Raw genomic sequence first — 27,740 nt, 5'->3', positions numbered from 1 at the left:
ACATACTGATTAGTTAACACATCTTCCTTAGTAGTTAACAGTAGTGAAGAAGTAGTTAATGAAGAATTACCTATTAGTTCGTCAATAATTCCTTATTAATTCTGCAGTAAGTAAGATACAGTATTCTAAAGTGTTACCCAATCTGTATTACATAAAATTTGCTATACAAATAAAAGTGACTTGACTCTCTCCAAATTTGAGGAATAAAGTGAAGAGAACACAAATGATCAATGTTCTCTAAATGTAAATATCTAAGGAGAACACGAGTTGTTTTTATAAAAAAATTTAAAGTTTCAAAATATAACTATTACTTTTTAAATGGTTTTACAAAAAAGCTTTCCAACCACAAAAATATAGACATGTTTACTGTAACTTCTCATTATACTGGATAATTTCATCTTTAATAAAAAAGCAAAATAAATAAGTTATGTCTTGTTTTCTAAGGATATTTGTACTAGGAACATTCATTTTTTGCAGTGCATGCTATATTTAATGGCATTACATGTGCTCTGATTTATTATCTTTAAGACCTGCAGAAACCCTGATCCAATTATTTTTTCCAGGTTAGTTGTATTTATTATAAAAAGAAAACACACCAAGCATTTTCAAGGGAGATGTTAAAATGTAAAATGTAAAGCATAACAGAATCAAGCATTTTCCAATGAATGTAGGAACCCTGGATTTAACACAACACGTGTAAAACAGCCTATATTGACTGAACCACTTAACAACTCTACAGGTGTAATATAACAGAAACATGGCACAGCATCCATCCCTGTACCGTATATTACAGGTACAGTCAGTGGGCCAGGATGTAATGTGTCCATGAAGCAGTTTAGGAGGTTAGGTCCATCAAGCTGGAGAAAAAATTGAAGACTCAAGTTTTTATTTTCTTCCTATTGACACTCTGACGCTTTTTGGTTCCTCCAAACTTTCTCTTGTTGAACGAGGCCTTTTTCCTCCTGAGAGTTTGGACATCTCTCCCACAGATCCAGTCATTCCGTTGAACTTCCCACTTCAGCTGCTTGACATCTGATGGAAGAGACATGGGAAATTCAGGAAAAATTTAATTGCACAAAAGCAGCAAGTCTGTAGTTCCTTAATTCTTTCAATATACTCACCGGCTTTGTCCGTGTTGGCCATTGCATTCATACCAGTGTTTTCAAACTTCAAGCCTGCGTTTTCTTCCAGCAAACACCCAAACTGTTAAGAAAGACATTTTTGGGTTCATTCAGCTGCATTAGAAATGTGCTTAACATCTCATGTCTTATGATCTAGGGTGCATTAATAACTAACAATTAACTGTAAACTGGTTATTAAAAGGTTAGGATTAAGCCCATCCATATATTGGTCTGTGTCATAGTTAACAGTAGGAATGTTCCAATCTTTTTTTACGAGTGGTGTACCCAAAAATAAAGCAGGTTTCCTGGCAATAGGTGATCACACCAAATATTGATTTCATTTAGTTTATTAAAAAGCATGTCAAAAACAGTTCTATGGATCTTGTATTTAACCCAAATTTAACCCATCTACCTCTTCAGCTGATGCAAACACTGCTTGGTCCTTTGTTCTTTTCCTTTTCTTTTTAGGTTGAGCGCCTGTGGGACAATGGAATCACACACACACGAGAGAAAAAAAAGTCGATTCAGTCGATTAGGAAAAACTAAGGGTAAATCTCACATAAATATTATTATATTAAATACAGTTATGAGATTGTGTAGATCTGCTTCACATTTAAAGGGTTAGTTCACCCAAAAATGAAAATTCTGTCAGTATTTACTCCCCCTCATGTTTTTCCAAACCTCTATGTGTTTATTTGTTCTGCTGAACACAAAGGAAGATATTTGGAAGAATGTTTTAATCAAACAGATCTCAATCCCCATTGACTTCCATAGTATGTATTTTTTTCCTACTATGGTAGGAAAACCCTTTGGTGAACTAACCCTTTAACTGCTTTGAAATACTGAAAACACAGTAGCTGTAAAGACCAGGTACCATTCCCAATGGATACAATAAAGAAGGATTTCACCAGGTTGTGTGATATTCACCAAAAAAAGGAATTCTTTAATCGGAGCCAGTCATCCAGCTGATAAAATTACCTTTTTTCTTTTTAATATTTTTAAAAATAATAGAAATGATTTTCCATGGAAATCATTTCTTCTCATTTAGCATTTTCTGTGAAATTACAAAATCATACTTATAAGCTTAATAATGAAAATTGCTGCATTGACGCACCTGCTTCTTCATCATCATCATCATCATCATCAGCAGCAGCATCTTCAGTTTCCATGAACTCTCCACCTTCATCCTCCAACTCATCTTCAAAATCCTCCATACTGCCCAGAGAGACCTCCTCATCATCAAGGTCATCAAGGTCAGAGTCAGACGCAGAGTCTTCTGGATCTTCACCTTTCTTTGACTTGGGCGTCACATTGCTGCAACAAAGATCATTTGGCCACGTCAACTGCTATTAACATTACTGGATAAAAGATTTTATGATCGTTGTGCAAAAGAATATATATATATATGAAGAGTTCAGATGCAAAAGCCTCTAAATGCCATTTGAAATTTTCTTGTTTAATGATGATTTTTATCAAACTTGTATATTTAAGTTCAGTAATTTCACTTAAATAACAATTAATAGGTAATTATCATTGCCATTTAAGTGAAATCACTGAACTTAAATATAAAAGTTTGATAAAAATCATCATTAAAGAAGAAAATTTAAAATGGCATTTAGAGGCGTTTGCATCTGAACTCTTCATATATATATATATATATATATATATATATATATATATATATATTAGTGCTGTCAAACGATTAAAATATTTAATCGCAATTAATCGCATTAATGTCATAGTTAACTCGCGATTAATCGCACATTTTTATCTATTCTAAATGTCTTTTGATTTCTTTTTGTTACATTATTTTTTTCTCATTTTAATGCTCTTATCAACATGGAAAAGTAGATTGGCTTGTTTAGTGCAAATGTTTTTTTTTATTATTATTATTGAAAATAACACTGGAATAGTGCTCAATTTCACACTAACATAAATAATCTCTCACACAATTTAACACTGTCTATCAATAAAAGGGTGAAAGAAATACTGACGAGGTCCTGATATTGACGAGGGGTGGAGAATTTGCATCATCTGTGTGTGTGTGTGTTTGCTTGGCCATCATCAAGTGGTGTTTCAGACTGGACGTGCTGCGATGATGATAGCTCAGTTCACAACGACAAAACACACAGATCACTTGGTCTTGTCAATGGGACAATTTGGCAACTTTTTAAAAGTAAACTTTCCATTCAGAATCTTAGGGCATCCATTTCGGCGTCTCGCGCTCGTCATCCACTCAAAATGTAATGTTACTATTTGGCCGGCTCGCAAGCCGAAACGAGTGTGTGCGGCACAAAACATCCTCGCGCTGCGCTCTGAAACCCATTAATTTCAATGGCTTGCGCCGCGCAAGGATGTTTTGTTGCTTCTTCGACCAAAGCGCAAGCGGATCTAGACCGTAAACAAAACAGGCACGCTGCAAACACACGTTTCGGCTTGTGAGCCGGCTTTGAGTGGATGACGAGCGTGAGACGCCAAAATGGTTCAGGACGCATGCCGCGTCCTGTTGCAAAAGCATGTGAAAAAAACTGCAAAGTTTGCTAGGACAAAAAGACCGTTAATCGCACGATAAAAAAAATTAACGCCGTTAAAATGGGTTTGCGTTAACGCCGTTAATAACGCGTTAAACTGACAGCCCTAATATATATATTGTGTGTGTATATTAGGGATGGGACCATAACCGGTTTTACTATAAACCGTGAAACCAGTAAAATGTACTGACGGTTAGTATTATCGTTTAAAATTTAATTATCATTAAAACCGTGTTTGATTATCGCGATTTTAATAACTCACTGAATCCTGTCGGCCAGTCTGACGCAGGCGCGCAGCACGCATTTTTTTTTAAAATTACTATTCGAGAAGGAATGGTGGAAGGCAGTGACCGTGCTCAGGAGATTTTTCAGCCTTTTAAGAGGCCCAAATCTGAGGTGTGGTCATTTTGGGTTTTACAAAAGTCCTGAGGGAAACTTGATCGAGGATGGTCACCCTGTCTGCCGAACAAAAAGTCACTGCAATAGAAACACTTCAAATCTGCCGAGTCGTCTTGTGTGATCATCACCCGAACGCAAGGCAAGTTAACTTTGACCTCAATACCAAAACTACGTCTGGGAAACATTTGGGCACGAAATGTTGTTTTGAGTTGAAACATTTTATGTTACTCACTTGAAATAGACGTCAAGCTTCCGCGAAGAAAAGTTCGTAGCAAGTGGATTTGAGCCAAAGACGAACTAACAACTTCAAACAAGACTATTATTAAGAGTGATATTTTAAGGGATAGTAAAGTATAGATACATCACGTATTAAACCGATTTTATTTTTACCACATAATTACGGGGACATATTGAATTGATAATGAGATTAGCTAATGTTTTAAATCTTACCTGTTTATGAATTCATTTTGTAAAACAATCGTCCAGACAAGATATATCACACCAATATTATCAAACTCTGTAAACAATAAATGAACTCTGATTTCATTTTTGCAATACCATAAAAAACTTGGAGACGCAAGACGGCAAGTTGTATTTGAATGAAACAAGAGCGCGCGTCCGTTATGATATGGATGTGCGCTGTGTAATAATGCGTTGCTATTGACGACGGGCATTATAAAGAAGCAAATGCCATAGAATAGAACCTTGCATAAAAAACTGCATAGAGAGGCTTGTTTTATTTGTTGTTTGTTGATTTTCAATTATAAAACTTGTTGAAATGTTTTCAGTGTGAGCATCAGTTCTTTTTTGAGCACTTTCATACATTTTTAACAAAACCGTGATAATATTGATAATCATGATTATTTTGGACACTATAATCGTGATATGAAATTTTCATACCGTCCCATCCCTAGTGTATATATATATATATATATATATATATATATGATGGGACGGTGGAATCACACACGAGAAAAAAAGTCGATTCAGTTGGAAAAACATATACACACTGTTCTGTTCTTGCGCTAGTTTTAAGCGTGCTGCATTTTGATTGGCTTTGATCACACACTGAGGGGGAGTGGCGGAGAAATCCCGTTTTCTGCCATTCAGAAATCAAGCATGCTCGCATTGTGATCTTATTATGATTTCGATTAACCGCACAATCCTACAATTATCAAAAATGCATAATTTCTGATTATCCATTTGATTATGCTTTCTTCTTTGAATGAGAAGAGTGAATAGCACTGAACATACCTTGCAAAGTCCAAGTCATCATCCTTGAACTCAGTGAAAAAGCTGTCTCCTTCAAAAGCATCTGAGGAGGCAAAATTTCAGGCAGGTTACTCACAACAGGAAGACCAAAAGTATAATCCTGAATGGCTGAATTGATTTCAGGTCCTACCAAGAACCCGATCAAATTCGTCATCGTCAACGTCCTCCACACTCTCATTGTCATCCTTGCGGTTTGGCCTTTTCCACCGCTTCTCTGCATCACGCTTCTTAAAGTACCTGAATGACACATAACAACAGAGTGACATTGTTCCACTCTTAAGTAACAGTATTTGTATTTGCTTGAAGCTTCTACTAACCTGTAGAAGAACACTTCATCCACAGGTATCTGACTCTCCTCTTTGGCCAGATATTCATCACAGTTAACTGCACAAAAAACAAAACAAAAAAAAAGTGTTGTAAATAAATAAACAAGTTTTAGATTTAAAATTACAGAGCAAATTGTAATCATTTAATTTGTCTACAAATAAGGTCCGAAAGTTGAATGCATTATAGAAACGTTAGAAGTTCTGTTCATCAAGCAGGCTTCATTACGTCAACCTTTATTAGAAATTGTTCAGTGCAGGGCTTAGACTGCAGCCAAATGGTGGCAAATTGCAATCTTTTTTCTAGCCGGTGCAACAAAATTTTGTTAGAGGTCACACTGGTGTCACCACCACATTGCCCAAATGCTAAGAGTGGCCATTTCTGTTGCATATGAGAAACATCAAATGGCAAACGAAATAAAAGCAGAACGAAACCGCGCTTCTCGTTATAGACAAGAAAAAAGCGTGAGCTCAGAACAGGTATTTATGTTCAAAACTTATATTTATGTTCATGTCTTTTGCTCTTCTTTCCGTGTCCTGCGCTTGCTCTTCCAAATGTTGCAGTTCAAGTTTTATGTAAATTAGGGCGGGCTTAAGCGTCACCATTGGTCCACTAGTTTGGATTGATAGCTCCTCCTTTAGCCAATCAAACGAAGAGGGGAGTTGACGTCACTCCAATGCGACTCGGGCTACTGATGTTCACTTATACATGAAGAGTTCAGATGCAAAAGCCTCTAAGTGCCATTTGAAATTTTCTTCTAGAATGATAATTTTTATCAAGCTTGTATATTTAAGTTCAGTGATTTCACTTAAATGGCAATGATAATTACCTATTAATTGTTATTTAAGTGAAATTACTGAACTTAAATATACAAGCTTAATAAAAATCATCATTAAAGAAGAAAATTTCAAATGGCATTTAGAGGCTTTTGCATCTGAACTCTTCACATGTAGATTTGGAATGTTTTCTTCGTAAATGCTTAGGAATTAAAGTTTTCTTATCTGAAAAAGATGTCTTTTTATTTTAATAGCCAAAGTTTACCACCAAATGTGGCATTTGTTGTTAATCTCTGTTTGATTATGGGGAAATATCATACATAAACAAAAATGGGCTTAAGGAAAACCCAACTTATTTATATTTCAGATAGAAATGAAAAATTATAGCGAGTTACTACTTGGGTTGAAAAACAGTAAAGCAAAACATACTAGGTCTTTATGTGAAGCTTTTATGCTATTTATATGATGATCTCATACTCGTTTCTTTTTCTTTTATATTTATATTTTTTCCTTTATTTGTATTATTAATTTTAATTACATTATATTTTCTTTCTATTTGTTGCAAATGTATAACTATTTCAATAAAAAAATAAAAAGTTCACTTACGCAGGGGAAGGACTTTTAAGCAGTAACGCTCTGAACTCTGGACATCACTTTTTTGAGATAGCCTACATAAGAATTTTAATGTGCACACTGGTAATTGGTGTTAAACAATATTACTTGGCTCATGACGTTAAAATGTCAAGGCAGCTCTAAGTGAAACATCCTATAGATTTTGCAACACAACATTTCTTTGCAAAAATTAAATTAAAAATGGCCATTGTAACCGTCTGAAGATTTTAGGACTTTGGTCAACGCTACACACAGCCTACCTTTTTTTTTAATATATATATATATATATATATTTTTTTTATTTAGTTCAATTACAGACAAGGCGCATAAAGTATACACGCTCAATACAAGGCATTTGTGGTACAGTTCCAAGTATGTAAAACAAAGAACAACAACAAAAATTTAAAATGAACATGTAGCCTTTGTTAAAAAACCTACCTGGCGATCCGTTACCGTTAAATAGGCCTTGCTCAAATGTTTTCTTAATTGTTGTTGTTAAGCGATCATATATGAACCCTTGTAAATTAATTCTAAGACAGGTAGGCTGTAGGCCTTGTAAAATAGTAGCCTAGGTTCTGTAGGCTACTATTTTACAAAAGATTAATGAAAATTATTACAGAAACCAGGTGGATTTGATATGCAGTGATTTATTACATATTATTTATATTTGCATATTACTTTAGGATTAATTTTTATTTATAGCTTACATTTTTAATAGAGCAACATGACAATTGTTGAAAAGATCAGGGATAGCCAACGTCGTTTCTGGAGTGCCGCTATCCTGCAGAGTTTAGCGTCAACTCTAGCAGTATTAATAATCCTAAAGATGATGATTAGCTGGTTCAGGTCAGGTGTGTTTGATTAGGGTTGGAGGAGCTAAACTCTGCACCCAGGACTGACATTGCCCTTCCATGTAAACATTAAAGGAGAACTCCGGCGCAAAATGAACCTTTGGTCTAATTAGAAGATATTTTATAGACACAGTCAACTTCGCGAATACAGGAAGAAGCCATCTTTGAAAAATAGTCCCTATCAGTCGATCTACGAGCGCCGATCCAAGTGCGCTGAACTGAGCAGAATCTCATATGGTCCGTTGTTTCCAGAAGAAACACAAACCGTTTACTTCTCTTCAATATGTACACGTAGCCTACTGTTCGCGCTCACCTTATTACCTTATTCACATCTCAGCAGCGCACTTGGATCGGCGTTCGTAGATCGACTGGTCGAGACTATTTTTCCAAGATCGCTTCTTCCTGTATTCGCGAAGTTGACTGTGTGTATAAAATATCTGCTTATTAAACTGTATGGACACTGACAAAGTTCTCAATGCTTCGGTTTGAATGTAGGGACCCTTGTTATGCTGTCGTGTTACTGTGGGGCTATTTTGAGCCTTTTTAGTGGTAATAACAAGCGATTTTTATTAGACATTACTCTATGCCCTATATACTAGCGTTATAGGCTAAACTGTTTTTAGAGATAAAACTATTTACATTCGGCAATCATGAAAACAAATCTCAGATACTAGGTAACAATGTGTAATTAGACTTAAGGTTCATTTAGCGCCGGAGTTGTCCTTTAAAAATGAAAGTAAAACAGCCAGTAAGTGGTGGCAAGTTATTGTCTTATGAGTGAGTCATTCATTCAAACTTCTCGTTCAAATGGGGAATTGTGACAGTTCGTCGTCATTAGGATGACTAATTTAACTATAATAACGGATCGCCAGGTAGACATATATAGGGGTAACAGGTCGAGTTGCAGGCACACATACAATTTAACGGTGTCCTGCCATGGAAAGATTTTTGCCAGCTGAGCTGATGGTAATCTTCACCTGTAGCAACGAATGAACATCAGCAGCGCGAGTCGCATTGGAGTGACGTCAACTCCCTTCTTCGATTGATTGGCTAGAGGAGGAGCTGTCAATCTAAACTAGTGGACCAATGGTGGACCAATTAAGCCCGCCCTAATTTACATGAAACTCGAACTGCAACATTTGTAAGAGCAAGCGCAGAACACGGAAAGAAGAGCGAAAAACATGAACAAGTTTTGTGCCAAATATTTTATAATGTATTTAAAGTTTTTATTCATGGTTGTTATTTTATGATTCACGCTTATTCTATTTTGATCCGTGACCACGTTCTTTGCTTTTCTGATAATTTGCATTTTTTTTCTTTCAGTTTGTGCAACATATTTTTTACATGTGTTTTTACATTTTTGAATCACACTTATTTTTTGATACGTGGCCACAATGCATTTGGCAGGATTTTGATCCCATACTTCACTGTCAAAAGTGCATTTACAAGAAAAAAAAACATGTAACATTGTTAGTAATGGCATTTATGATTGCAAAACAATAGCAATTTTATGACTACATTACAGGACTCACCAGGTAATGACTTGACATTGCTGAGCGTCCTCCTGTACTTGGGTTGCATCAGAGTAGCGTCTGTGTTTTCTAGAATACAAAGAATAGATTTAGCAAAATGAATAAAGTGACAAAGTCAAGAGCTTAAATTGTAATTTTGTTGAGTTTGCTTACGCTTTCCCTTCATTTGCTTTGGATTCCTATACACAAAGCGATCCAAGAATCGGATAAGTGTGAAGTCCTGCAGCGGATCCCCCGTGTACAGAATGAATTCTCCCTGGGGGTCAAATGAAGGTCCCACTTTATATTAGCTGTCTTTAACTTGTATGCACTAACATTTAACTTAATCATTTGATACAATGCACTTCTTGTGTAAATACATGTTTTAAATTTGAACCAATATTATTATTATTATTATAACTACCTGCATGCAATTAAAGCTCCAATTAATTTCTGTAATTACAAACTGTTGACCTTTCCCTAAAACCCATCCTAATCCCGTATCCCACCTCAATAATTTGTTTTACATAAAAAATAAGCGCAATGTACTTATTGTGTTCATGTTGTTAAGTACACAGAAGTTAAAGACACCACTACTACTATTTATTTGGTCACTCTTAATGTCAAGACAAGCTCTGAAGAAAAATCATGTTGTTAAAATAACATTGAAGGTCAGAAGTTTTCTGTTTTGGAATGTTGGAATGATATTTTGGAATGATATTTGTGATAAATTATCAATAATATGTAAACAGAAGGTTACTGCCTCCCCACTCATGTGCTTGCTGGGTATATTGCCCCCCTCCTTTCTGGAATATGCGGATGTTTTTAGAACCTTACTAATGTTGGGGCGGAAATCAATTATGAATAAATGGGTTGGCACTGACCCACCCCTTATTAAGGACTGGATAATCCTGATTAAAGAGACTATACTTGTGGAGAAGATTGGATGTATGATAAAAGGTAAATCTGAATCATTTCAGAAGTTGTGGAAAACGCCGTTGAACTGTATTGGCATTGAATATAAGTCTATCATGTATCCGAGGATATTGTAACTCGGTATTTGACTACGCTGCCCTTGTTTTGTTTTTTGCTTTTTTTTTTTGTGTGTGAAAATGATTAATGCCAATGCTCCATGTATGCTGTTTACTCTGAAAAAAAAAAAAAACTAACAAAAAAAAAAAAAAGGCGATGAGCAGACCGAAAAGAAAAGGAAAAAAAAAAAGAAAAAAAAAAAGAAATGTATGACAGTGGAATGGGAAAAAAAAAAAAAAAACTGGCCAAACAATAAGATTTATACTTTTGGTCATGTGCCCGGAGCCGCTGCTGTCATAAAACTGACTAGGTGGCACACACACACTATTTTGCCAAGCAACAGTGAACAGCAGACAAAGGATCTGGAACAGGCTCTCGTGTCTCTGTACACTGTTTGTTGGCATCTATCAGCGGGTCTACATTAGACATGAGTAATACGACAGAACCCATTATAATCAGTGATGCTGTCTACACTAGATGCGTTGTTTCGAGATGTGTTCTTTTTGAAGTGTCTACACTTGGATGAAAGATTACGAATCGACAAACTTTTTTTTTTCATGCACTGGTAAATTATTCACGTGTACCAAGAGAGTGCATAAGGAGCATTTTAAGGGTGACTTTAAACAAGTTGTTACAAGTTGAAAGTTGTTACCTGCAATAGAGTCTTCGCAAAAAGAGCCACGGAGGGATGGAAATGAAGGGAGAGCTGAAAGAGAGAGCGTGACGTCAGAGCACAAATCACAGTAATAATGAGAAGATTAGAAAAACAGTGTTAGTCTTGGTACCTTCTGCAGTTCCCAGAGGCCTGTGTGATCGGCCCCGCAGTACAAAGGGTTCCTGTTCATGGGGTCATACATCTCCTTTTTTACACCACCTAAGGACATGAGGGGTTTGAAATAAAGAAAAAGGCTCATTAGAGAACAGTGGCATGTGGAGACAAATTGATGAAGTTAATTTTTTAAATGGAAGACAAGACACACTGCATGAGGGTAAATATGATACTCACAAAGATAGCGAACCGGATGTGTTTGTGTGTGTGTGTGTGTGAGATAAGAAATCTAGAGGTGATTCCCGGTCGCTAAAACGTTGGTGACATTCAACCAATATTGACCAAAATGTAAACACAATGGTCAATATTGGTCAAATGTCATGTCCATATACTGTACAAGTCGATAAAGTATTATTGTGACAGGCCAACCCTCTACAACACGAAACAAATTTCACACTAGGTGACAAAGTCTTTGATTAGCCAATGGCTAGTAAATTGTACCATTTCACTCACCTGTGTTTAAGTTAAAAAATAAAAGATCAAAATGCAGGGTTAGACAATAAGGACTGTCTGATGGCCAAGAGTTGGCAGAACTGTCACTTTCTAAACCTAATCTGAAAAGCACTGTTTATTTAATTTGTATCTTTGTTCTATTGTGTTTATTTGTGCTATTGCTTGTGGTTTAATTATTTGTTCTTCATTTATTAAAGGCTGTTTGCTTGTCTTTAATAATATTATTTCATATTACACTTACTAAGAATTTTCATTTGCATTGTACTTGTATTATACGTAAAACGTCCAGCTTGTAAAATAAAACAAATGTTCTTAGCCAATGGCGTGTCGAGCTTCAGTGTGTCCATCGAGAGTTGCAGGCCTATGAATGAGGCTCACCTTCCAAATTTTGATGATGTACCCATGATGCAGTGGGCTTCATCTGGCATTGTTTTGCGCTTTGTTTTTGTAAGTCCCTGTTGGGATCCACAGGTTTTTCCTCATCATCGCTATCCTCTTCCAGATCCTGATACACCTCTTCCTCGTCATCCTGCAGAAAGACCTTTTTTACAGACAACTCTGTGATGGGTTCATGTTTATGCTATTGTTCTTTAAGGCACACATGTATTTAAGCTGCAGGGCTCCTGACTAACTTTTTTTACTAGGAGCGCTGTTGCCCCTGACTGAAAATTTTAGGAGCGCAAGCAGAAAATTTAGGGGCACACCTTAAATCAGCTTGCAATGCAATTAATCAAATTTTCCCCAAAATAACTGTAATACTGACAAATTCTTTAATAATAAATAGACTTTAATAGACTTAACATTATGATATGCTGTTTTATTTTAAGTTCACAGGGCTCCAGACTCAAATTTGAGGGCTGCACCACCTCAAACGAGAACTTACACCGAGTTTGAAAAAAAAGAAAGAAGAAAAGCCCAAGTTGCACTGGGGCTGACAATAAATCACTAAGCTTAATTTAGGGTGTAGATGAAGTTAACTTTAGTTATTATCATTTATAATGTCACAATATTAATTTTAAAAAAAGTAGTGAAAACATGTATATTAAAGGGTTAGTTCACCCAAAAATGAAAATTAAGTCATTAATTACTCACCCCCATGCTGTTCCAACTAGGGTTGGGTATCGAGAATCGAGTATCGATTGGAACCGGGACTAACTTTTCATTTTTCCTGGAATCGTTCAAAAGTTAAAATTTCAATTCCTAGTTTCGATATTCACAGTCCGCCGAGCGGAAGAAGAAACCGCTGAACAACACCAACAAAGAAGCGTCTACCGGAAGTGTTGGCATAACCGCGCGAGTTGAACATGAGTAGCTTACGTCGGCGGTCCAAAGTGTGGCTTCACTTTTTAAAAAATAACGAAATCTCGGCAAAATGCAAAATTTGTGACAAAAGGAGTATTTTTACAGAAGGAGTATTTCCTTCAGAAAGGAGTATTTCCTTCAGAAAGGCCGTTGGTTAGCAAGGTTAGCTAAACTTTTTTGACCCTGCCTCTTAAAAGAATCGAAATCGAGAATCGTTGGGAACCGGAATCGAAACAAGGAATCGGAATCGGAATCGTTCAAATTCAAACGATACCCAACCCTAGTTCCAACCCCGTAAGACCTTCGTTCATCTTCGGAACACAAATAAAGATATTTTTGATTGAATCTGAGAGCTGGATCAGTCCTAGATAGACTGCCTAAGGGACTGGCTATTGACGGCCCATAAAGTCATTAAAGAAAAGGTTTAAATATTTCATGTGCCTACAGCGGCTCAATTATAAGTTTATCAAGCGACGAGACTACTTTTTGTGCGAAAAAAACATAAATAATGACTTTATTCCACTATTCCATTACTTCCTTATGGGCGCATGCGTGAGAACTGAGACGAGGACGTTCTCATTCGTCTACTTCTTGTTACCGGCTGCTCACCGCTCAGGAGTATTACCGCCCCCTACCGTATAAAATGATGATCCATATATAAGGCGCTCCGGATTATAAGGAACACTGTCGTTTTTTGAGAAGATTAAAGGCTTTTAAGTGCACCTTATAGTGCGGAAAATACGCTAATAGAAAAGCGTATGTACAGCGCGCGTCTTCCTCTGCTTGTAAACAGAAAGTTTTGCGCTTCCAGCTATATCAGCACATCATCTTATACGGTAGGGGGCGGTAAAACTCCTAAGCCGTGAGCAGCCGGTAACAAGAAGTAGACGAATGAGAACGTCCTCGTCTCAGTTCTCGCGCATGCGCCCATAAGGAAGTAATGGAATAGTGGAATAAAGTCATTATTTATGTTTTTTTCGCACAAAAAGTAGTCTCGTCGCTTGATAAACTTATAATTGAGCCGCTGTAGGCACATGAAATATTTAAACCTTTTCTTTAATGACTTTATGGGCCGTCAAGAGCCAGTCCCTTAGGCAGTCTATATAGGACTGATCCAGCTCTCAGATTCAATCAAAAATATCTTTATTTGTTTTCCGAAGATGAACGAAGGTCTTACGGGGTTGGTACAGCATGGGGGTGAGTAATTAATGACTTCATTTTCATTTTTGGGTGAACTAACCCTTTAAGGACTCGGAGTGAAAGCCAATAAACATCCTACTGTTTACAATGGTATTTTTTTAATAAGAGTTTAAATAAGACATTAGCCTAAATCCATGGTGAATGTTGCTGATTTGTGGACTGAAAGCCTTCTATGTGTTTCTCCTGGTTTCCACGTCAACACTGTTTGGTCTGATATGGTTTATAACAGAAATCTGCGCTGAATCGGAGTGTTTTTCACTGGATCTCGTAGTGATGATGTTATTAATTCTGACGCGAATTCAATGGATTTCTTCACTGGATCTCCTTGTAACAGTGTCGCGTGAGCGAGATCGGCCTGCGACTGGCAAGTTGGGGGCTTTATTAGCCTACTGTCAGTGGTTCGGGCGCTCCATAAGAACAGCTATGCGCTTCTCTATCTATTATTGGTCCAACCTAATAAAAACGCCAACGGTCCATGAAGCATAGCCTATATGAGTTGCATATTTTAGTTCCACTTTCATTTTGTTCGCATTCGCTGCTAGGTAACGAGTCAATAGATCGCTTATTGCTCAGACGCACATAGCAGGTTGTAATATTAGTCTCCGTCTCCTTCCCACAGATGTTTACGCGCGCTATTCTGTCACTGATTCAATGACGTGCCCCTTCCACGCTTACCATGCACGCTTACCGTGGCAAATTTACTAGTCGCACATGTGCGACTGGATGTAAAATTCAGTCGCACACTCTCAAATTTTGGTCGCAAAATGCGACCATTTGGCCGCAGTCTGGAGCCCTGAGCTGACCAACATACTTTCTCCAGTGGTAGAGTGGGCAATACACCAGAGGTGGGATCTCCTCGTATAATAAGAAACTCTCTGAGCAAACACTACACTGTATATGGTGAGGGTGTGTGTAGACTTACCCCCTCGTCCTGTAGCAGTAACTTCAGGCCTGGCTTGTCCTTCATCACCTCTGACACAAGGAATAGCGCTCCGCATATAAAGTCAGGGTTCTGCTCACAGCTGACCTGAAGTAACCTTTTCACAAAAGCCTTCACCCGTCTGATCACTATATCAGCTTTTAAAGACTTATACAAGAGGTTGAGAAACATACTCTTCTTTGAGCATGACAACAATCCTGGGTCCAGCAACTTCCTGTGAAGAGCAAACAAATGGAGACATGAACCATGTGGTATTTGTAAACAGTATAACAGGGTTTCTGCAGTGTTTCTAAAATCAAATTTAAGGCTTTATAACGTATGAAAAGCTGCACAAAAATGTGTCCATAGCAAATTCCTACAACAACAACAACAAATAATGCATCTCATTTTCTTTCACTTAAACAGGCTGCAGCTCACATTCAACAGCAAAAGAGGGTAACTGCACGTTTAAAATCCTCAAGACATGTTTATTCAATATATTAATTTGTATAGAAGCATTGTGCACTAATACCTAAATTAATGCATCAACAAATTGGAGGTTCAGCAGATATTGGATTTTGCTTATACAATAAAAGTGTGTTTAGAGAAAGGCTATAAAAGATTTGTTCCAAGCCAATACTAGTGAAACACATATTTTGCATACTTTAATGATCATCTGAGAGTGAAAAAAATGCTACAGTGTTGGTTTTTCACTCAATTAATGCTAACAGTTTATACAGACTAAATGATTGGAAAAGTGTTTCTCAAATCTTATTCACTTTTAGTTAGATGGTCTGCATTGACAGTACATGCAGTTTCTTATCTTTAAAAAAAATGATACGTCATTTATGTAAAGAAGCAATTTTTCTTGCAAAAAAGCTCAGATTAATTCAGACTAGGGATGGGCAACGATTAATCACGATTAATCGCATCCAAAATAAAAGTTTGTGTTTACATAATATATCTGTGTGTAGTGTGTATAATTAATTTGTATATATAAATACCCACACATGCATGTATATATTTAAGAAATATGTGCATGTATATATTTTATATATATTTATTCACAATTAATATTATATATAAATATAAATATTTGATATATATTAATAGCACATTTTTCTTAAATATATACATGCATGTGTGGGTTTTTATATATACAAATTAATTATACACACTACACACACATATATTATGTAAACACAAACTTTTATTTTGGATGCGATTAATCGCGATTAATCGTTGCCCATCCCTAATTCAGACTTGGACTAACAAACTATTTATAGATACATTTTATGGCACGTTTTTGGAGCTTGCCAGTTACAGTTCACCATTTTCCACTTTTAACCCCATTTGTCAAAGATGGAAATGCCACATGAGGTTAGGGATTAGAAGATTAAATTAGATGTTTGTTAATCGGCCAAATCTTTTTTTTTTTTTTTACTTTTATTTGATTGGGACAGTGCATTTTAATGAACATAACATGGAGTACATGCATGTAAAAATGCCGGATTTTAGCCAAAGCTAATTTCCACCCGTAGTTCCATCTCCCTTTTCCATTGCTTCCGCAAAGCAGTATCATCTTGTATTCATTTTGAAATATTGTTAGCCATATTTGTATATTTCAATGTTTTGTTCTCCATTTCTTTGCAACAATGTAGCTATGTCAGAATTAAGTACTGGCACTTCAATACCAAGTCAATACCACAATAAGAATCATTATATATCGGTAATGTCTTTCTGCAGTCCCAACTCCATTTGGAGACTTTACATTCCCCTGTAAGAGTGTTTTCCCTTACAAATCTTACAAAGGGATATTTTATGCTGTTGGAAATGCATGCAGTACATGTTATATACACACACAACTGACTGATTGACAGGTGGCTGCAAACAGTATGTGCACACGCTCGCTCTCTAAAAAGCACTCATTGCATGGTGGTGTATTAGCAGTGATCGATAGCCTTATTTTAACTTTATTTAACTGGGATTGGTACCAAGCACTGAAATGTTGGTAAACTTAACTTGGTATACTAAATTTAATTGTAAAGGCATCTCTTGCAGCGATTTTTGTGTGAGTGTATCAGTGAACACCCCAGACCACTCGGTGAGTTTCATGTCTTTGTAAACTAAGGGTTGGGGGGTGTTAACACAGAAACAGAAAATACTCGTGACAGCAGCATCAGTCTAAAAAACAATCCTAACCATTCTATTTAATCAGAAACTATCTTAAAACAGGGTTTTAATTGTAAAATACTGAATTTGTCCTTTAAAATAGGGCTGAATCCGAAATCGCACCTTAAACCCTTGTACACTATTCCCTACGTTAGTGCACTAATTCTGTCCACTTGAAGGAGTGAATGAAAACGAGTGTGTGAATTCAGACAGCTGTTGAGCTATACATAATTGTACACTTATTACTGCAGAGCAATGTGGGATTGAATAAGTGGACTCAATAACGTCCACTGTGAATTGGGACACCACTACAAAATGCCCATCCCCTCAAATAAAGCCCTATTTAAGAGTATAGAGGGAATTTCGGATTCAGCCAATTCAGTGCACCTACTGACTCGTTCAACATTTAGTCTTTCATCAGAAAAACAATGTCAATGGCTCACCTGTAGAGTGCTACATAATAGCGATCTGAAATGGTCTGCTGGGAGTTCATGACCTGGAAGAGCAGCATGAGGGCTTGCACAGCCGTGTTAAATCTGACGATGTGGACCACTTTAAAAAGCGTGTCCAGCTGCTTACACACATTCTCATCCCCACTCTTCGCGTACGGATACGCTCGGTTCACTCCGGTTAGCAGAGCGCTGAGCATTTTAGACTCTATATCCTTCTTCTTAACACACGCATTGAAGAACGTGAAGTAGATGGTGATGAGTCTGGCAGCGAGGTCCGCTTCCTCGTGACTCAAGATGACCTGGTTCAGGAAGCACGCGGCGTAGTACTGAGCCTTCGAGCTGATGTTGGACCTGAACATGAGGCGCTCGACCTCACAGCACACCACCGTCTTCATGTTGGGGTGTTTGTGAATCACGGTTTCCAACAGGTGGGAAGCTTTGCAGGCGATTTTGTATTCAGGATCACCCAGTTTGTTGACGACCTGCACCAGAAGCGCTTTCTCCTGCTCCGGCTGGTTGCACAGCAGCTCGTAGGCAGTGGAAAGCGATCGCACTTTGGAGGTCTGGACCGTATCGTGAGCCATTGCGTCCAGAGCGACAACAAACTCTGCCATCTGAAACTTTAGCTGGTGCTCAAAGTACCAGAGGATGAGCCTGCGGTCCCGGACGTCCCTGTTCCCACTGGCTTTTTCCTCCAACTGATCAAAAGGACGCTGGGAGAAAGTCAAAAGTTTGCGGTTATTCGGTAGAAGGTCGCTGAGAAGCAGCTCTTTGAGAGTATCCAAAGCCATAAGGCCTTGTCTGCGACTCCCTTTCTTTTTCACCTGGGACACAAGGCTCTCGATGTGCTCCAGACCGTGAACCGGAGCATCCTGAATTAAAACGGTCATCGCCGCCATCCTGTCAGTCAGAGTCCCCGTGGACACCACGCTCTTCATCCAGGTGGAGTTGGCACCTTTCTGGAAGTTCTTCTTGGTTTTGTAGAGGACAGTTTCATTCTCGTAGAGTTTCTGAGCCAAAGCCTTGTACTGAGCAACCAGAGACTCATTCTGAGGTACAGACGTGCTCTCGGAGGCGTACTCCATATCAAACCACTTACCCCCGGGTTTGAGAAGAAGAGCCTGCCGTGGGTAAAACTCAAACAGGTTTGTGCTCTTTTGTTTTTGCTTTTTTTGCTTTTTTTCAAGTTGTGTAAATTTTACAGGGGGTTGTTTGAGCTCCTCTGTCGAGGGTTTAATGGCATTTTTCACAGCGGGCTTCGAATCCTCTTTCAATTTGGAGCTTTTTGCCTTTTTCCCCTCTTTTTTGCTTGGCTCCGAGGATATTTCATCCTGTTCATCTGGAATGATTTGTTGCCCTGCATAAGCACGAATGCCCAGCTTTGTAATGAATTCTTCCAGCTCTCCTTTCTCCAGATCATCAATTGCGTTTTTCTTTCCACCATTGAGGAGCTCGTTTGAGTCGCTGATGTTGGCCAGCATGACATAATCGGCCTGTGATGATGACACAACAACATGATTTATCAGACAAACAATAAACATTACACCATATTCTTGATTACTTGGAGGAAATTAGGGGTCGAGAGAAAAGAAAATACAGTAGTCAACATTTGAAGTGGGTCAAAAAAGAAAGGTTTTGATCTACTTCAAATGTTGACTACTGTATATATAACTGAAAAAAGGAATTTCAATGCAGTTGAAAAAGAAATGAGCGAGTAAAGATTATAACTCCTGCTTTAATCAGTCTAGCCAGTACATCTATAAATCTAGGAAATGCACATGTACATCTTAGGCCCCGTCCACACTACTGCGTTTTCGTTTAAAAACGGAGACCTTTTGCTACGTTTGCACTAGGGATGCACCGAATATTCGGCCGCCGAAAATTTTCGGCCGAAAATGGCCCAAAAGTGCATTTTCGGTTTTCGGCCGAAAGACTTTTATCACCGAAACAATACGGCCGAAATGTTGTGATGACGCAAACAGAAACCGCGACCTGCACGTGCTTGTCTGAAGCAACATTTCTGCGGTGCGGACGTATTTCAGTGTATCTGAACCCGCGAGGAGACGGAAGCCTTGTTTATCCACCTATATCTGCTCTAAACAATGCGTGCCGCCATGACGACGATTCCGGTTGCGAGCGGGTCAAGAGCGGTGCGCGCGCTGTCTGTGGAGTCGAGTCTCCGGAGGGCGTTTTAGTGTGGACGAGACAAAACGGAGGAGTTTACAAACGATGACGCAGAGGCTCACGCTTGGCTCTATGATTGGGTGTTATCAGTCATGACGTGTCCTTCCCTGATTCGCCAACCACTGTTTACACCGGCGCGCGCATGCCCAGTGTTGGTGAATGGTCACGTGATCTGCGTTTTCAGTCGTTTTAATGTGGACGGAGATCAATTCTAATACGCAGACAAAACGCTGGTGTGGACGGAGATCGTATTCGTTTTAATTCTCCGTTTTTAAACGAAAACGCAGTAGTGTGGACGGGGCCTTAGTATGAATGAGGGTTCTACTTGAATATTTACAGCAGACTGTTTTATTATTCATTTTTATGATTTCATTGTTACATTTATTTCTACTTGTAAGGTTGTTAACAAAAAAACTAGTCAATTTACTGGGTTTTGACTATCTTCTCATTTTGTTATCACTGACAGCATGTTCAGCTGATTAAAGGCACTTTATGCTTTCTCTCATGATATCTAGGTTGTTCAATCTCGTTCAAATTATTTCTGGCCTTCGTAAAGATAAATTGTAATAAATAGTTACGTTTCTATGTTATAGTTCTATGTCCAAAGTATTATTTTTCACCTTTACAAAAGAAAATGGTGAGAATCATTCAGAACAAAATAGCCTAGCTTCATTGCCAGTCCTGAATTATCAATCACATCCATGTCAGATTGCCTTTTCATTTGGCATTTATACAATCACTGTTATTTTACAGTGCAGTTATTTTATTCTGACAATCTGACAAATTGCATGTCCAAGTCACTTTGGGTTGCTTTACAAAACAATTTATTGAAAAGATAGTTCATATTAGTATGTATTATACATTATGTGAGCAGACACTGATATAGATTGACAATATTAAACACCTGAGTTTAGTTTATTGTTTCATAACGTTAAATGTAACTTATGTGTGAAAGACATGCCCTGAAATCAAATGTATGTTTGAATATTAAGCCCGTGCATAGTTTCTTGTATAGTTTTTTGTTTTTGTTTACTTTTGACATACCTGTCAAATAAAAAAAAATATATATGAAGAGTTCAGATGCAAAAGCCTCTAAGTGCCATTTGAAATTTTGTTCTAGAATGATCATTTTTATCAAGCTTGTATATTTAAGTTCAGTAATTTCACTTAAATGGCAATGATAATTACCTATTAATTGTTATTTAAGTGAAATTACTGAACTTAAATATACAAGTTTGATAAAAAAATCATCATTAAAGAAGAAAATTTCAAATGGCATTTAGAGGCTTTTGCATCTGAACTCTTCATATATAATTTTTTATTTGACAGGTATGTCAAAAGTAAACAAAAAACTATACAAGAAACTATGCACGGGCTTAATATTCAAACATACATTTCAGGGCATGTCTTTATATATATATATATATATATATATATATATATATATATATATAGGGAATTTTGAAATATTAAATATAAAAAGTGGCTGCATCGGCCCATGCCTTTGAAGAAACTTCAACTTCGAATTTCAAGAATATAAAAATACATTCGCAGTTAGTCCCATCAGTGTGAACATGTTTTATGTGAATCTTTCATAGAGGAATGACACGTGTGTTGGCAAGGCATTCTCATCCTTTAACGTCATATAGAACGCTATATGCAAAAACGGCGCTATACTACGCACATGGAGACAAGCTAAAAGTTCACCTTTGTTCCGCCCAAACGCAACACATCATCCAGTGAGAACTCTTCTTCATTATTGTCATCCTCGGTAGGATCGCAGTCTTCTTCCTCACACTCCTGGTCGTTATTCGCGTCCATGCTGTTGTTGCCCTCCTGGTCGTGTTCCTCCATGATGATCTCTGGCGCACGTTTCCGCGTGGACTCACAGCAACACGTGTGGGCTCACGATTCACAAGAAAAGTCCCTCAAACATCAAAATAAAAGCCTGTCCTGGTGCTGCTGTTGCGCCGGGATTTACTAGCCGTACTAGCTGGATACTGTCCCCTTCTGTACCAACTCCTGTACTGTAGAGTAGAGAGTTCTGTACCTACTCCTGTACTCTCCACACTCCAGTATATATTTCTTTGTGTGGATGGATTATTTAAGATGCTGAATATTGTAAATGCCTGATATCCCGAGGTTTGTATTTCTTTCCTAACTTCAATAGGACATATCCTGTTGTATGTAGTAGGCTACAGTTTTTGCTGTGACAGTCATCATGAACCTGTATTATATTTAATCAAGATGTGTAATGTAGCATTAGTTTTAAACATTGCTAAAGTGTGAAAATAATCTTTGCCTCTCTGCTGAGATGTGATGTGTGACATTTACTTATGTCCTATGCTATTAAAGAATAGTCTGGCATGGAGTATTTTTGGCACGTGTTATTTATTACAAGCTTCTATAATGAATCAATATTATATTATTAAAGTATTATTGTCATTAATATATGGACGTATAGTTGCCCCTGCCATTCAGTTTTAGGTCTCCCAATTTACCCATCAGTGTAAACCTGAATAGGCTATGCACGCATAAGTTTCAGTTTCGGGTTGGGTAGATTTAAAGGGTGATGATGAACTGAGAAATCAATTTTTCCTTGAGCTTTTATGGCCCCTCTAGAACAACTAAACCGCTTTACAACGATAGGACAGGAAGAGCTAAATAAACTTATCATTGCATCTAAACCAACAACATGTTTATTAGATCCAATACCCACTAAACTACTGAAAGAACTATTACCTGTAGTGGAAGAGCCTCTCCTCAATATTATTAACTCGTCTTTATCATTATCATGTTCCAAAAATATTCAAGCTGGCAGTAATAAAACCTCTCATTAAGAAACCGCAATTAGATCCAAATAACTTGGCAAATTACAGACCCATTTCAAATCTTCCATTTATGTCCAAAATACTAGAAAAAGTTGTGTCCGCTCAATTGTGCTCTTTTTTGCAAGAAAATGATATCTATGAAAAATTCCAGTCAGGATTCAGACCGCATCATAGTACAGAAACTGCGCTAGTTAAAATTACAAATGACTTTTAGCTTCTGACCAAGGCTGTATCTCAATACAAGTCCTACTTGATCTTAGCGCTGCGTTCGACACTATAGATCATAAAATACTCTTGGATCGACTACAAAACTACACTGGTGTCCAGGGACAGGCATTAAGCTGGTTTAGATAATACTTATTGGACCGTTATCTTTTTTTATCTTATTATTTTGTCTGATGGGAAAAAATCAAAGATAACGTCAGTAGACTATGGAGTACCGCAAGGATCGGTTTTAGGCCCTCTGCTATTCTCAATATATATGCTGCCACTTGGTAATATTATAAGAAAACATGGAATTAATTTTCACTGTTACGCTGACGACACTCAATTATATATTTCATCACGACCAGATGAAAACACTAACTCATCTAAAATATCAGAGTGTCTCAAAGATATAAAATGCTGGATAATGCGTAATTTCCTGCTATTAAATTAAGATAAAATGGAGTTATTACTTATTGGTCAAAAAAACTACTCACAAAACCTTTTACAATACAACTTTAGTTCACGCATTCATGACCTCGAGACTAGATTACTGTAATGCTTTATTAGCAGGTTGCCCTGCATCCTCAATAAACAAGCTACAGTTAGTACAAAATGCAGCTGCTAGAGTTCTTACTAGGTCAAGAAAATATGATCATACAACACAGATTTTATCATCTCCACACTGGTTACCTATTAAGTTCCGTATCAACTACAAAGTACTACTACTGACCTATAAAGCCCTAAATGGTTTAGCTCCTATGTACTTAACTGACCTTCTTTCGCCCTGCAATCCACCGCGTTCCTTAAGATCACTAAATTCAAGGCTTCTGGTCATTCCTAGGATATCTAAGTCCACTAAAGGAGGGAGGGCGTTCTCGCATTTAGCTCCAAAACTCTGGAATAGCCTTCCCGATACGGTCCAAGACTCTGACTCGCTGACACAGTTTAAAACTAGATTAAAGACGCATCTCTTTAGTCAAGCATTCACATAATGCTTACCTTTTAGTCCTCTGTTATGCCATACGGAACCGTTTGCCACTGAAACTGCTTAACGCACCAGTGGGGCTCGACAGCCTTTTAGACAAACGGGTCGGCGCGTATGGTTGGGTTGCGGAGAGTTTGTGATATAGTGGTTTTCTAACACCGACTCCCGTATAATGGAAATCATTATGAACATCAGCTATGCTAATTATTTCCCATCTGCCTTTTCTGCTGTTATCTCGGGACGCTTGTCCCGAGAAAATGGCGTTCGTCAGGTCCAGTTTTCTATCCAGCCTCTCACGGGGATTTCGGATGCCCCAACGCCTGTGATGAGAAGACCAACGCCTGTGAAGAGACGACTCAACGCCTGCGATATGTTATGGCGCCGTTTTATACATAAACAATATTTATATTTAATATTTATATATAAACAATATGAATGTGAGCCAGAGGAGAACTGGCCCCCGACTGAGCCTGGGTTCTCCCAAGGTTTTTTCTCCATCCAATCTGATGGAGTTTTGGTTCCTTGCCACTGTCGCCTTGCTTTTGGCTTGCTTTTGGCTGCTTGCCACTGTCGCCTTGCTTTTGGCTTGCTTTGAGCTTGCTCATTTGGGGTTATTTAATATTTAACAATATTATTGATCTGTGTTGTACTACTTTCATGTTATCACTGTGAAGCTGCTTTGATACAATCTGTATTGTGAAAAGCGCTATATAAATAAATGTGACTTGACTTGACTTTTGACATCTAAGAGGTCATCATATTATAAGAATATCCTGTAAGTTTCAGAACTGAAAACGTCCTTGTTAGTCCTGCTTTTATTTGCAGGCTCAGCAAACTTTTAAAAACTTTTAAAGTGGGGAACTATGACATCAAAGAGGATAAAACACCACCCCTGCAGAAGAAGATCAACGCCTACTTCAACACGGCCGGTTCAGCCCCGCCCGCCGACTTGCGCATTACCCAGCTGGCAGGGAACGTTCTCAGAACATTGGCTAACATTGCCTATTTGGTTAATGTTTTAAAGAAATGTTCAAAGAATGTTTAAAGGTGCATTGCGCAACATTTCATGTTAAAAATAGCCGTTTTTTTAACCCATACATGCTTAAACAATCGCCTGATGAGCTGAATGAGCCCTTTTTTGATCACTGCGATCGCCTCTATAATCCTGTACAGTGAAATATATAAGAGGGATTCAGGCTCGAATCTGAGACTGGGCGTGATGTCATGCACATTCACGCTCGCCTGGCTATGTCTGGCAGGTTTGTGTAGCTATTCGCCGCCGTTCTCCGTATCAGAGAAGACAACTCGAGCGACACAACTCTAGTCAGCTTTTCACAAAAGTAGACGATGGATTCAAAGGGGCTGTTTACGCCTGGTCAGTTCATGTGTTTTCTGTGATCGGATAGCTATTCGATCGTGAAAAGACCAGGGTGTAAAAGCCCTCCGAAACGCATTAGAGACGGATTTGAATCCGATCGCTTAAATCACTTGAGGACTTGGTCTGGGCCGCATTCCAGACGAAACTGGACAAGTGTAAATGCATCTGGTTGTTGAAACCAAGCTATATGTCATGTTATTTTAGTCATATATGACGACGCGCATCACCTCAGATGAGCAACTGAGCTGAGCCCCTTCATCAAGCCAGCGTGCCGCAATCTATCGCAAATCAAAGTGAAAGTAAGTTGCAGACGCTTAACACTACCATCTTCATTAAAAGTAAAGAAATGAAATGATCTTACCAGGCCTGTTGGCGATCTCTCTTATTGCTGTCTTTGCTGATTTTGAAATTAGCCAATGATTAATAAAATGCAGCTCATATCTGTTGCTTTTGGTGACGTGCACTTCATTTAATCTGTATGGCGCGGAAAGAGACCGGCTTGTAGTTCATTACAAACCCCAACGCAAACTCCACATGAGACAAAGAAAATAAAACTTCTGTCTGTCCAGTGCCAGTCGTCGGAATAAGACGAGAGTCAACATCGGGAAGGCTTTTAACAAACGGAGAGCTCTCCGGTCTGCTCGAGGGCTCAAACGGGTCCTATACAAAGTGATAACTGAACGTGTTTCCATAATAATTCAATCATAAGTGGATACAGTAAGCACATGGAGATAGATGGAAATAAAACCGAAGATTTCTACTACCCCCGTTTCCCCCTCTCACACACATGAGTGTGTAATTTACTCGAATGCCTTTCCTTTCATATATTTTAAATGACTTGCAGATTCATCACTGTATTACCTCATTATGACTGTAACAAAAGATGTGTGCCGCACAGTGTGCGGCTGATGCTCCTTTGGTTATGAACAGCTCGTGCAAACGTGTGTGTATGTTCCTCCATGAACGCGCACAGCTCTGGTTGCAGTTTCGCTTGTCGCCACAGGGGGCGTAGTTCTGCAAAAACTCAGATACTTGTGTTTAGCTCCTTTAAGGATGTTTTCTCATTTAAAATATTTTTTATATAAAGTTTAATGTAAACTAAGATATAACGTTTTAACTGTAATATTTTGAGGATGTTTTGGGAAAATTGTTGAGATAAAAGATTATACAATGTTCCATAATAACAAAGGAGGAACATTATCAAATCAATGTTTGCAAAATGCTGAAGCAAAAGCAAGCAAAAGCATTATTGAAGACACCTGATGATAACAAGCAGAATCACTGAAGGAGAAAGTCACAAATTGTAAGCCACTGTTATGGCTATCAGTGTTTGCTTTAGTTGGGCTCTTGACCCTTATGCTTTCACTTTATATTTTGTTGTCTGCTGTTATTGATTTATAACAGTCATATGAACAAAGAAAAGTGTGATCTAAGAGTCTTGGTTATGTTTGACATAGTCATGCTGTGATCTGAAAAATGAAACTTATTCAGATGATTTAGTTTTAGTTTATAGCAATAGATTAATGGTTCTACAGCATTTGATAATCACTATTTTTCTTATAATCTTAAACATTTAATAAAAATTATTCTGATCAAAACACTTTCATGTTTATTTAGAAACACAGACATCAATAATCAGCTTGTGCATCTCAACCGTGGTGACAATAATAATCCTTGTTACCACCAATCAAAACTATGAATTATGATGTGAATTGTCTATGTAATTTACTTTTCCTAATTAAATATTCTGCTGGTCACCATAGTTGAGAAGCATTGACTTAATCTTGAGGTCTGTGTGTGCCTAAAAGAAAGATTTTTTTAAAAAACATCTTTTAAGAAATCCATTATATCACATCCAAAATTCTGGATATTTATGCAGAATCTTAGTTATGCTTTAACCAACAGAATATACCATCAACATATATTTCAAATGATGAATGTCATAATATAACCAATACCTTTAAATCACTTTTTTTCTGTGTTCATCTGGCAGTTATAACTCAAATAGAACAGTCTAACAAAATCTAAAGTTAATAATATAAGTGTCAAGAGCCCAACTAAAGCAAACACTGATCTCCATAAGGGTGGCTTACAATTTTAGATTTTCTCCTTCAGTGATTCTGCTTGTTATCATCAAGTGTCTTCAATTATGCTCAATCATCACTCAATTAATCACTTAATTATCTCATTAACTTTTATCGCTGGAGTTTTTGCTGTGTTGCCTTTCTAGGAGAACATTCTGGGAACCAAAATAAAACTACCCACTGAAAAAAATATTAGAACTTTGTGGTATGTTCCCAGAACATTTTTAGAACAAAACATTTCTAGCTGGCACAGCGTCCTTTGAATAAAGCCAACATTGTCTCATCCGAGATACGATACCACATCACTGCAAAAAT

The 27,740-nt window shown here is 37.7% G+C and overlaps 1 protein-coding gene across 1 annotated transcript; it reads right to left on the bottom strand.

The window, feature by feature from the left end:
* Positions 1 to 632: 632 nt before the first annotated feature.
* Positions 633 to 21,839, bottom strand: cebpz (CCAAT enhancer binding protein zeta). Its single transcript, XM_039667130.2, has 15 exons — positions 21,648 to 21,839; positions 17,748 to 19,249; positions 15,136 to 15,367; positions 12,090 to 12,240; positions 11,215 to 11,303; positions 11,082 to 11,135; positions 9,572 to 9,674; positions 9,419 to 9,487; positions 5,641 to 5,707; positions 5,454 to 5,560; positions 5,306 to 5,366; positions 2,236 to 2,435; positions 1,534 to 1,598; positions 1,122 to 1,203; positions 633 to 1,032 (listed from the first exon to the last, which is right to left on the bottom strand). Exons 1-15 carry the CDS (start codon positions 21,792 to 21,794, stop codon positions 878 to 880), a joined length of 3,084 nt encoding a protein of 1,027 aa, XP_039523064.2. The 5' UTR covers positions 21,795 to 21,839; the 3' UTR covers positions 633 to 877.
* Positions 21,840 to 27,740: the final 5,901 nt, after the last annotated feature.

This window comes from Pimephales promelas, chromosome 13 (genome assembly GCF_988280905.1).
Source record: "Pimephales promelas chromosome 13, fPimPro1.hap1.1, whole genome shotgun sequence".
Lineage (NCBI taxonomy): Eukaryota > Metazoa > Chordata > Actinopteri > Cypriniformes > Leuciscidae > Pimephales > Pimephales promelas.
The sequence above is the reverse complement of the archived record's forward strand: the minus strand, read 5'-3'. Positions and strand labels throughout refer to the sequence as shown.